The sequence below is a fragment of the Ictalurus punctatus genome, chromosome 28 (assembly GCF_001660625.3).
Source record: "Ictalurus punctatus breed USDA103 chromosome 28, Coco_2.0, whole genome shotgun sequence".
NCBI lineage: Eukaryota > Metazoa > Chordata > Actinopteri > Siluriformes > Ictaluridae > Ictalurus > Ictalurus punctatus.
In genome coordinates, this window is record NC_030443.2 from 3,251,539 (window position 1) to 3,264,160 (window position 12,622).

Here is a 12,622-nt window from a genome sequence, read left to right on the forward strand (position 1 = left end):
GATTATGCCTACACATAAATCGAACCCTATTCTTAACCTCAGTAAAAGACAAGGAGCCTTTTTGGCTCTTTTAGTGTTTTTAAAATGAAAGCTGCATTTTTCCATTGAAAAACAGTTTTTACCTTGTGGAGACCAGGCAAATGTCCTCACAAGGTCAAAACGATTATGTATTCTTATCCTTGTTGGGACGTTTGTTTGCCACCAAGACATAAAAACCATAACAGGGCGATCCTCATGTCTGTGTTGCCTTTTGAGTCTCCTTTTAGTTATGCTGTCATAGCTAGTCTTGCTGGAGTCCCTGCTTGCACTCACTCAATGTACATTGTCCTTAACCATTATGGAAAGATAAGCGTACCGAATAATCTCTCCCTCTCTCTTTCTGTCGAGCTACACGTGATACTCCTGAGATACCAGTGATCCTGACCCCTTCTGCTGTCCGGACCTGAGGATGGATTCCTTTTTTTTATTCTGGTTCCTCTCAAGGTTTCTTCCCCATATCATCTCAGGGAGTTTGTCCTTTTTATATTCTGAATTTATATATTTCTGTAAAGCTGCTTAGGGACAATGTCCATTGTTAAAAGCGCAGTACAAATAAAACTGAATTGAATTGAATAACACACACAAGGGACCCTAAATTTAAGACAAATTTTGTCTTGTACGTTTATTTTCTGCATTCTACATCACTCTGTAAGTAGAATGAGAACACATGCTGATTTGGTGGACTTGATTGCTGCTCTTTGTAGTCAGTTTTATGTAGAAATGTTTTGTTTCATTATTGTTAAAAGTATCTTTATTTTACGGAATTTCTTTATGTCCCAGGTGAAAAATCCAGCCTGGGTTTACTAGCTACCAGTTGCCAAAACACAGGCAGAGCCGGTCAAATTGCTAGACTGTCTTTGCCGTTGGTACAGTTTCCCAGATTTTCTAATGAAAATAACTGGTCTACAATGTGGTATTAGTGATTCAGAAACTCTCGCACTAACCAGCTGGCAAAAAAATGTAACTGGTCAGACCAAGTTGGTATTTTCATGAGAGGTGTATATGAACCCCTGATGGAAAGAGACGATCTTTATTCGCCGCAGCTCGTAAGTGAACTCAAGAAACTCGACTTTGTCTTTAGAGTTGAAGTTAGATTTAATTTCAAATAAAGGGCTCGTGAATGGTTTTGAAGTTTCCTTTTCATAGGCATGAGATTTGGTAGCGCTCTGAAGAAAAAAGCAACTGCACACACGGATTTTGTTCACATGACAACTCAAATGAAAAGAGATTTCCGATTCTAATACAATACGACATAAGCAACCGATACAGAACCAAGTGAACAGAAATAACATGTCCAGACATGTTTTGCAAACTCTCAGCATCTATTATATGTTAATTCAGCAGATTTATTGGCAATAATAAACCATTTATTAGCAATTAACAGTTTAAAGCGGTAGATACCGTGGCTCCTATGTATTCATGGACGTTAATAAATAAATAAGTCTTTTTTTGGCAGGACAAATAATAGTGCCGCTGTCAAGATTGACAGAACCATTGTTGACATTTACTATTATTATGCAGTCAACCACGGGTACTCAGCAGTTCAGTGGTTCAAATTCATCCGACCCTGGACACTGGTTTCTGCTTCATTTGTAATAAAAGCGCTTTGTATAAAATTGTCTGCCAAATGAATAAATAGAAATGTAAACAAACCAATTAAAGTCATACAGTGTCCATAAATAGATAAATACATTAAATAAATAGACAAATAAATAGATAAATACATAACATAATAGATCAATCAAAACGTCCATGTTCATGTCTATTTCAGGTCCATTTTTTTTACAGGCTGTATTAAACCTGAGTCCGTTTGGCCACATCTGTCGGCCCAAGCGCTCACAGCTACCACACGGTACCTTCGCTCATTTCTGAGGAAGGCTGAGAGAGCTGACTGCTGTATCCATTAGTACCAAGTGAGCCAATCGAAGTGAACGCGCCACTCATGTCCGCCGAGATGCTATGCTCCGGGCTGGGGGAGTCGACTGGATGCTGTGGCACCATCTCGCCAAAACACTGGGTCTCTCCGGAGGGGTGATGCCCAGAATGGTGAAGGTCCATGGTGCCCAGTGGAGTTCCAGCTGGGCCTGAGGAGGGAACGTAGCCCAGATCGCCGGGAGTTTGCGCCTGTGAGGATGGAGGACCGTGGGGGAAGTAGTCGTAGTTGCCTCCTGGTCCGTAGTATTCGCCTTGATAATCTGGAGGGATGCAAGGTCAGGGTTTCACCTAAATGAACGGAGCATTCGGATGTTCGGAGTACATGTCTCTAGTTAAAAGTGGTAAAAGTAAAGCACCAGTGCAAAACAAAACGTAACCACTTCAAATCTTAAATGTGTCGTGTTTATAACGATGTTAGTTAGTTGCTTGTCTGGATCTGGATGGAGAAATTTTATGTAGCTGGGCCACGAATTTTAGTTTAGCTCAGTTATGAGAAATGACTACTTCTGTATGTTTCTGTTTGCTGCAAGGATGGTTATCTCACCTCCGTAATAAGAGAAGTGTCCATTGGGCATCATGAGCTCAGCAGGCTCTACTCGCTCTCCCAGCGCCCTCATTCTCCTCGCGCTGCGGAACAGCACGTGACGTCTCGCCCCCAGTGCACTCAGCTGCTTCATACGTCTTTCCTTTGAGCGCCGGTTCTGGAACCATACCTGCTCAAAAAAAAAAAAGATGGCTACAATACAAACTGTGCACTACCGTTCTAAATAGTAGGTTAAACTAGTACACTCTTCCATAAAGAGTTCTTCAATAGTTCTTGTGATTGTTAAGCGTTAGTAGTGTCCTAGAAGGAGTGTACTTGTTGTTAACCCTTTTTTATATGTATGTCGTGTATGACAGATATCCTTGAAGACTTTTCCCTGAGGGACAAGCCTTAAGCGTCCTTCATTCAACCTTTGTACACTACGTTATGTACCTAAGGCTTCCACATGATTTCAATTCATAAGGCATTGGTGCTTGAAGATACCACTTAATCTGATATGATACCATATGATACAATTTGATTTGGTAGGCTCTGGTCAATATGTGACCAACTATATTCAGAATCTGGAGTATATATAAGCCTACAAGTAATTCTGGAATAATGATGACTTAGAGATGGACTATTTTAAGTATCAGAGTTTTGAGCAAATCACTTTGCTAGTTATTTACACATTATTTTCAAAACGTGATCTTTTTTACACAATACTTGGCTGTCTGTTATTGAGATCAATCAATTTCTAATTGTTTTAATTATTGCCTCTAAATTGATGCATCGATCTAACTTGTCTGATGGTTACAACCCTAGTAACTATGAATTCTCATTCATTTATTTTATCATTTTTTTCTGCATTGTGTTTCCATATAGCAACAATGCATTTATCTCCAATTTTTTTTGATAGGCAATAACACAAAAGTACTATTTTCCTATGTAACTGGAAAAAAAAAAAGAGAGCCTTAACTTTGACCTAAAAAAATAAATGACGTCACATGACCAGGAAGTGCTGTTTTCACTTCCTTTTCTGCAATTGTATGGCACAGTGAAGGTCATCATCGTAAAGGCTCTCAAAATGTAATAAATTTTGCAATATTTAGGCAAAACTACTTAATGTAAACACTATCTAAGATAAGTTAACATTTATTTTTTGTCATTGAAACAAGTTTATATATTTTGAGTATTCTGTTAGATGGAAATATGTCATTGTTGCCGTACGGCAACAACATGCGATAATGGACCTGCTGTATGTGCAGTCATCAATTGAAACAGGCCTACATAGCAAAAAAATACACTAGGGCTTCTCTAACAGTATATTTACATTTTTTTAAACATTCAAAGTAAGATAACCCGTTGTAATTTCAGATATTTGCGCTTTATTTGATCATTTTTATGTTACAAGAGAAAGAATTAAGAATTCAAGAGAAAGAATTAAACATATACTTTTCTCAAAACATGTTTGGATCTAATGTTTGAAAAACCTCTGCAATTTATAATCTGGAAAAATGCAGTAATTGGAATTGTAATCTCATACATTTTGTGTTATATTTGACTAAATGTAATTATTCATGCTGTAGATAGATAATTTCGTTCTCTTTTATACTGCATGTATATATACTGTCATTTATGTATTTTTCATTTATTTATTAATGTATTAAAGTCAAATACATCAAGACATAATTACTCAAATACCCTTTCCTTTTATTGCAAGTTAAAAAAAAACAAAAAGCGTAAATGGCAGCATCTTTTTTTTATCATTTAGTATTATTGCTTTACACATATGGTATTTTGAAACAATTTTATGATTACTCAGTGTACACTGATCACATGATCACTCTGTGCATATTATACAGTCATGTAAAACAATAAGTATACCCCATGGAAATTGTTGGCTTTTTTGGACATATTTGGACAAGCAAACATTTGATTCTCTTTGAAACAGTGCCTATTAATTATGGTATATATATATTAATTACGGTGATATATATTATACGACACATCAAATTTATATTTTGTCGTAATTTTCACAATTTCACAATTTTCACATGGAAAAAGGAAGTACACCCCTACATTAATCACACCTTCAAATCCATAAAATTAGAATCAGGTGTTCAAGACTGCCAATTTGTCCAGGACCGGCCGTGACAGCAAATTCAGGCCAAGAGTAGGCCGTCTGATGCCAAAAAAAAAAACGTCTTCAAGAACCCCCAAAATTTCTGCTATTAAGTCTAGCAACTGTTGGTGTCAAAGTGCATGCTTCTACAATCAGAAAGAGATTGCACAAATTTGACCTGTATGGGAGGCGAGCCAGGAAAAAGCCTTTGCAAGACTACAGTTTGTTAATGAGCATATAGGCAAAGACCAGGCCTTTTGGAATAACGTGCTCTGGACAGACGAATCAAAGATAGAGTTGTTTGGCCACAGTAACAGCAGACATGTTTGGCGCAGACCAAAGACAGCTTTTCAGGAGAAGCACCTCATACCAACTGTGAAACACGGTGGTGGAAATGTTATGGTTTGGGGTTGCTTCGCTGCTTCAGGGACTGGACAGCTTGCATTCATTGATTTAACTATGAATTCTGCATCATATCAAAAAGTGCTTGAAGATAAAGTCAGGCCATATGTACAAAAGTTGAAGTTGAACCGAAAGTGGTTCTTTCAACAGGATAATGATCCTAAGAATACGAGCAAATCAATCAAGAAACGGCTCAAAAAGAAGAAATGGAGGATTATGGAATGGCCTAGTCAAAGGCCGGATTTGAATCCCATTGAAATGTTGTGGGGGGATATGAACCGGGCAGTACATGCAAGAAAACCCTCAAACATCTCGCAACTGAAAGAATATTGCATGGAAGAGTGGTCAAAAATTCCAGCAAGCCTGGTGGACAATTATGCAAAACGCCTACAAGAAGTTATTTATGCTAAAGGGGGCAATACTAGCTTCTGAGGGAGGCCGAGGATGTACTTACTTTTTCCACAGAAGAATATCACATCTATCGATATTTCTGTTGAATAAATAACTGAAAAAGCGAATTTACCTTGTGGGGTTGTTCGAGTATATCACCGTTATTAATAGACACTGTTTCAAAGATGATCAAATGTTTGCTTGTCCAAATATGTCAAAAAAAAAAAAAAGCCAACAATTTCCACGGGGTGTACTTATTTTCTCACACGACCGCATATGTATTCATTGAAACAGTAGCAGATTTTTCGCTTCGGCCTGCCAGTTACATCCCCCTAGTTTGCGCACAAAAACCAATCAGACATAGAGACTATTGTTATCATTTGAATATATATAAAGCATTTCCCCGTTTTGACGGATGTGATGGACTACACTTCTGCTTATCGCTCACGTTGCTCCATCACACGTTAGGACTGTGAGCCGAGTTAATTACGTCTGTTGGTCGTCCGACATTAGCGCTGATACTGTGTAAAGCACACATCTGGATTTTAAAAAAAGCAACTAGTGAGCAATGTGACTTATTTACATCACAATCCACTTCTGAGAGCACGTCTATCGTCTGTTCCTCACTTAGTTTCCATCAATACTGGATCTGTTAAACATTATACAAATAAATATATAGAATTTTTCTCTTTTTTAAAAAAAAAAATCATATTATAAGAGCTATTCAATATAGCCTAGTGCTTATTACATATTACTGTGATACTCAGCTTTTCAATACTAATATGATATAAGGCGGGAATATGCAGATAAGACATTTAACGAGTCCCTAAATTATACTCAGGCCAGTCTTCAATGAAGAAAATCACTGATTCAGCAGTTGGTTTTAATATATTGCCAAGCATATCCAAATCCATTATTTTATTTTAAAAAAATCAGATCACAGTATATAGTTCACTTGTAAAGATCCAAGAGATATGTGAGATGATCAATAGGTTATGGTTATTACGATAAATCACGTCACAAGACTTGTTTATGAATGTTTATGGAAAACTATGCTGTGTTAGAAAAAAAAAACACATAGAAACGGAATTAGCGTGAATCAAACAACAACCAGTGTCAAACAATCAGACAGTCATAGGCTATAAAGTAGCTCTCTCTCTCTTTTTTTGTTCAACTGCTTCATTTTCCTTATTTATTGTTCAAAGGTTTTCATACACCTCAATTGTTTAAAAAAAAAAATGTAGCAGGTTTGTGTCAGAATCAATTTGTTATGCAATTTCTGTTTCATCGTGGCCAAATAAAACCAAATAAACATGTCAAATTAAACAATTACAACAGCAACTGATGTAGCAATATTGGCGCCATAATGGCATTGACTCATCCTTTTAAAATAAAAATTAAAAATCTGAAAAACGTTTTTAGGTTTTTGGGGTGTGTTGTGTCTCAATGTCTTCTTTAAAAAAATTATATATATATATATATATATATATATATATATATATATATATATATATATATATATATATATATATATATATATATATTTTTTTTTTTTTTAAAGGCAAATACTGAAACCACAACATGGTAACTGACGGCCAATTGTGTGTTCGTTTGTAAATGTTCTACTACTCCTGTTTTGTTGGTGTACTGTATAATTCACGCTGTTAGCAAACTCCATCCCAACAAACAAACAAACAAACAAATATATTCTAAACAAACATATCTTCTAAAAAAAAAAAAGAAGAAGCCAAAAAACCCCAAAGTTTTATCATGTGTCAACATTCCCTTTTTGTAAATGTTAAAAGTAAAAATTAATTGGATTGTTGTTGTTATTATTATTGTTGTGGTTGCTTTTTTTTTTTTTTTTAAACCTTTTGTCTATCACTCCTGTTTTGCTAGTATGTTTATGTTTGGTGTTTGTTCTAAACTGAGAATTATTTTTACCCAAATTTTTAAAACAAGAACCAGACAGCTGATGGTTGCATTTCTATTTTAGCAGCTGTTTGATTTGTTCTTTGTTCTTTTCTTCTTCTTTTTTCCCTCCTTCATGTTCCTTTTTGGTAATGATTTTTTTTAAACTGACTTTAATTTTTTTTAATTTATTTATTTTTTTAAAAATCTTTTTTACTATTCCTGTTTTGTTGGTGTTTGGTGTTCACCAAACTTCAATCACAAAAACAAAAATATATAGGCTATTATATATATATATATATATATATATATATATATATATATATATATATATATATATATATATATATATATATATATATAATGATAATTATTTAATTATTGCTATATTTTAAAAAGGAACACATTAACACCAAATCACGTAGCCAGTTTGATCAACTGTTTTATTTTTCTATTTTTTTTATTAATGTTTTTTGTAAAAATAAGAACAATTCTTTTCTTCCCCCCAAAACCCTTTTTATCTACCCCTTCTGTTTGTTTTAAGTTGTTAGTAAACATCAATCCCAGAAAAACACTTGATGCATACATATAAAAACGCGACATTTTAAAAACCACAACAAAGTTGATGGCCAGTTGTAGCTTTTTTTCGGCTGTTTGATTCTTTTAGGTTCTTTTTTGTAAACAGATAAATATTTAAGTGGGTTTTTGTGGTGTTTATTGTTGTTGATAACCTTTTCCCCACCACTGCGTTACGTTGGTGTTGTCAGAGAACTTGCCCTGATTTGTGCACATGTCTCCCCACGGCTCGGTCTTACCTGAATGACCCGCATGTTGAGGCCGGTCTCCTGCGCGAGCTGTTCCCGGATGTGTCTTGTGGGTTTGGGCGTGGCCGCGAACGCCGCTTTGAGCGTCTCGAGCTGTTTGGCTTTGATGGTGGTGCGCGGGCCGCGTCGCTTCGCCCCCGCGCTCTGCTCGTCGTTCTCGTTACTGCACGTGTCTTTATCCGAGAGGTGACCCGCTTCCGAGTCTTTCCCATCATCCTGTGGGTCCTGAGAGTCCGGAGACAGGCTCGGCTCACTGCACGTCGTTACTGACAGAATAATAATAATAATAATAATAATAATAATAATAATAATAATAATAATAATATGTATATGTGTATGTATATGTATATATAAACATCACATTACTGTCTCTCTCTCTCTCTCTCTCTCTCTCTCTCTCTCTCTCTATATATATATATATATATATATATATATATATACAGACACACACACACACTAAAATCATAAACAGATGCCTACAAACAGTCTGTTTACATGCCATTGTTGACAGAATATCACTGCATTTACATGTTTAAACTGAAATTTATTAAAATGTCAGTTTAGAAAAGAAACAACAACAACAATAATAACAACAACAACAAAACTACTTACTGCTTATGTGGCCTAAATCTGCCCGAGTAGACTATAAATACTAACAGTTAACTAATAACTTAATAAAAAAAAAATGCAATACTATTCCACAAACATTGGCATGAACAGGTTAATAAGGCTATATGTGTCGCATGTAGGCCTTCACGTGACTGCTTTGTTACAAAGTAGCACGTGCACAGTACAGTGCATGGTAGAAATATTAATCTCTCCGTTTATTCACGTTCCACTAACAACAACAACATTGGTCTTGCTAAGTTAAATGATTCCATTCATGGCTAATAAAATAAGGGGACGTTTTCCCAAGCTTGCTGCACGGTGTGTTTAGGGAATACTCTAGAATAGTTCACAAGACAAATGCGCGCGTACTGGAGAGCAGGTTGGCGTCCTTGCCGGTGCTGTTGCTCAGGTAATCCTCTTTGCAAACGAATTTCGACTCGTCCAGGATGTAGAGCTCTTCACCGGTGGACAGCTGCTTGTTGCATATGATGCACGTGAAGCAGTTGAGGTGAAACACTTTGCCTCTGGCCTTCCGGACGAGGTCAGTAGGGGAGATGACCTGAGAGCAGCCTCCGCACTTTGTGCCGTACCGTCTGCACAGAAAGAACGCAGTCAGTGCACGTTGCATTGAAGACTTGCAGTGGATAAAAAATTTAAGAAACAATGCGTTGGTATTATTGAGGCTCATATAGGATACAAAGCGCTTTTGTGCATGTCTGAGCACCAAAAAAAAAAAATCCTAATCCAATGATTTTTTTTTGTACTTCAAAGATCAAGTCATAATTGACTATTAATATGCACGTCTCGACTGCACGTGCATCTAATACCACGCGCCGATATTTGTGGTGTACATGTTTATTCTTTTTAAATCCTACCGACTGTGAAAAATCTGCAATGCGGAACGCATGGATTTCACGCGCAGTTTTTTTTTTTTTTTTTTTTTAATAAAATCATTCGCGGACAGTTTGAAATAATAAGATCCGCATTATATTATTCGGGATAATTCTGGATTGTTGTGATGGATTTACTTAAGCGAAAATCCCATGAAATGCACCCGGGAGCGCGTGCCATGTCCTATCACTTTTACCTAAATGCCCCCCCCCCCCCCCCCCCCGCCCCCCTTCCTTTTTTTTCTTAAAACGTTTAACAAAACGCGACGTTTTTATTTTCTTTTTCTTTTTCAGCCGCGAGCCGCTTTGTTATTGCTCTAATCCTCTTATCGCGTTTTCTCCTCCGCGCTTTGGCGCACCGTGTAAACAAAGCGCACAGCCTCGGAACACACACGGATGAGTGTGTTTAAGAAAATATCAGCTTCATGCACGCTGGTGATGGAGAGAGGGGGAAAAATATATATTTGCATTGAGTTTAGGAGGTTTCGAGGAGCCCACACCGCCCCCCCCTTCACCCACCTAGAACCCCCCTACACCCCAAATTTAGCCCGAGAGTGCCTAAAAACAAGCCGTTAAGTGTGCTACAATGAAAAATATTAAATACTAAGGGAAAAATAAGGGGGAAACCTTGAAATGCCAATTTCTTGTATTTATTTGTGGATTTGTTGTTGTTTGTTGTTGTTGTTGTTGTTGTTGTTGTTGCTGTAGCATGGAAGAAAAAAAAATAAGGGAACAAAATAGGAATGGGATGATAATAGATAACAAAATGACAATTATATTGATCTGTATTCCATTTGTTTTAATGTAAAGGTTATCTGCAAGAACTAGATCTGTTGCTCTAAAGAACATTTTAATGATAGCCAAAAATCTTTAATCTTTTTTTTTTTTTTTTGCTGTAAACACACAACCAAAACATTTACGGTGAGAATGTAATGATTATTGTTATGTAATTCTTTTTTTTTTTTTTAAATGATCGTTTTAATTATCGTTATAATATATATATATATATATATATATATATATATATATATATATATATATTATTAAGCAACAGCAAAAAATTGATTAAAGTGTTCTGTGCGAAGACAAAAAAGTATTTCGTCCAAACCTCGATTTTGTAATTGTAATAATAATGATCATTTTAGATCAACAGCAAAAAAAAACCCCAAAACAAAACAAACAAAACAAGTCTGTTTATATATAAGCAAAATGAAATGAGACTAAAATGACAATGCAGTATAAGTAGATTCTTCTTCTTCTTCTTCCTATTATTATTATTATTATTATTATTATTATTATTATTATTATTATTATTGAATGATCTACACAAGGTGGCCGAACGGTTCTTTCCACTGATGCCACAGAACAAATGATGTGTTTATATATATTTATAGTTTCCTAAGACCATTGTTTTGTTAATTCCGTAATTATGAACTAAATAAAATAATAAAAACGTTTGTGGTTGGAAACGGTTCGTTAGTTCTTGTCATCAGTAACAAATCTTTAGAGGAACATCTATAAGAAGGTTCTGTAGCTATATAAACATGGATGCTCCACAGCGCTGCTCTAAACAACATTTTCAAGCACAAGAGTGACGCTGTGACCGTAACACAGTGCTTATTTTATAACAGCCTAACGATCAAAACACACACACACACACACACACACACACACACACACACACACACACACATATTTGCATATAGATGAAGAAGGTCCATTTGTCCTGTCTCAGGGATTTTGCGCCTTCTCTCCCTCAGTGCTTACCTAAAAAAGTCCGTTTTGCAGTAAAGCCTGCCCTCTCTGGAGAAGCATTTCTCCGTTAAGTTGCACTTGCAGTCGCAGCACTGGACGCATTTGGCGTGCCACGCGCGGTCCAGCACGTTCAGGAGGAACCTGTCCATGATGGGCCGCTCGCACCCGGCGCACTGGAGCATGTTTACACCCGAGAGTCCACAAACACGCAGAGAGCTGACGTACTCAAAGAAAGAAAGAAAGAAGTGTAGAAGCAAAGGTTCTTCAGTCCAAGTAGATGAAAAGTCCGTGAGAAGAGTTATTCATCAAATCCGACTTAACATCCCAATCGCGTTTTCTGGCAAAATTCGCAGCCAAAATCATCTCGAGATGAGATGAGAGTGTCCAAATAGTCTACACATGCCTTGCATGTAGGATTAAAGTTGTACGCATTATTTTTTTTTGGTTGCTATTCGTCCATTTTGTCTCCAATAAAACCTGTATCCTGTATATACAGGATTCACACCAAATAATAAAAATAATAATAATAATAATAAAATAATAATAATAATAATAATAATAATAATAATAATAATAATAATAAATGAACAAAAAAATAATATGCGAAGGCGCGTGAATTTTCCTGAACACTTTCCTGAACTGCGAAAACTGCAAGAGCTGAAGTCCTGTCCGTCCAAATCTACAATATTACAACCCGCTGCTTGGTCGCGTGAACACGTCTTTGCGCGCGAGCCTCCGTGCACGTCCCAGTTTCTACACTGGCACGCGCCTGCCAAGCCGGGTGACAAGCCGCTACAATCCCGCCCACCGCCGCCGAGTGACGTCATGACGGACCATGACCAATCAGATTTAAGCCGTCGAGGTGACAAGTGCGCCACCTTGGACCGGAACCAATCAGACCGGAGTCACCACTGGGACCGGTGGCAGTCGTCTAGCTGACAAGTTTGGACCGGAACCAAAGAGTTCGGAGACGTGTAGAGAGGTGACAAGGGCTGGAGTCAAAAATGATCCTCATACTACCTATGCAACACAGAGACACTCTAGTACATAAATATAACATAGACTTCCATCTTCAACTTCTAACCTTCTGGATATGTTTCGGCAGGACATGATTGAATGATTAAAAAAAATCTTTCAGTAAATTAAATTAGATTATTGCCCTAAATTCTACACGCCCCTGATAGCAAAATTGCTGTGGCCCAGATCCGGCCCACACTTG

The 12,622-nt window shown here is 36.9% G+C and overlaps 1 protein-coding gene across 1 annotated transcript; it reads right to left on the bottom strand.

The window, feature by feature from the left end:
* Positions 1-1,109: 1,109 nt before the first annotated feature.
* lhx1b (LIM homeobox 1b) lies at positions 1,110-12,136 on the bottom strand. Its single transcript, XM_017459888.3, has 5 exons — positions 11,416-12,136; positions 9,128-9,351; positions 8,141-8,415; positions 2,519-2,687; positions 1,110-2,234 (listed from the first exon to the last, which is right to left on the bottom strand). The coding sequence occupies exons 1-5, from the start codon at positions 11,583-11,585 to the stop codon at positions 1,882-1,884; spliced, it is 1,191 nt and encodes a 396-aa protein (XP_017315377.1). The 5' UTR covers positions 11,586-12,136; the 3' UTR covers positions 1,110-1,881.
* Between the last annotated feature and the right edge of the window lie 486 nt (positions 12,137-12,622).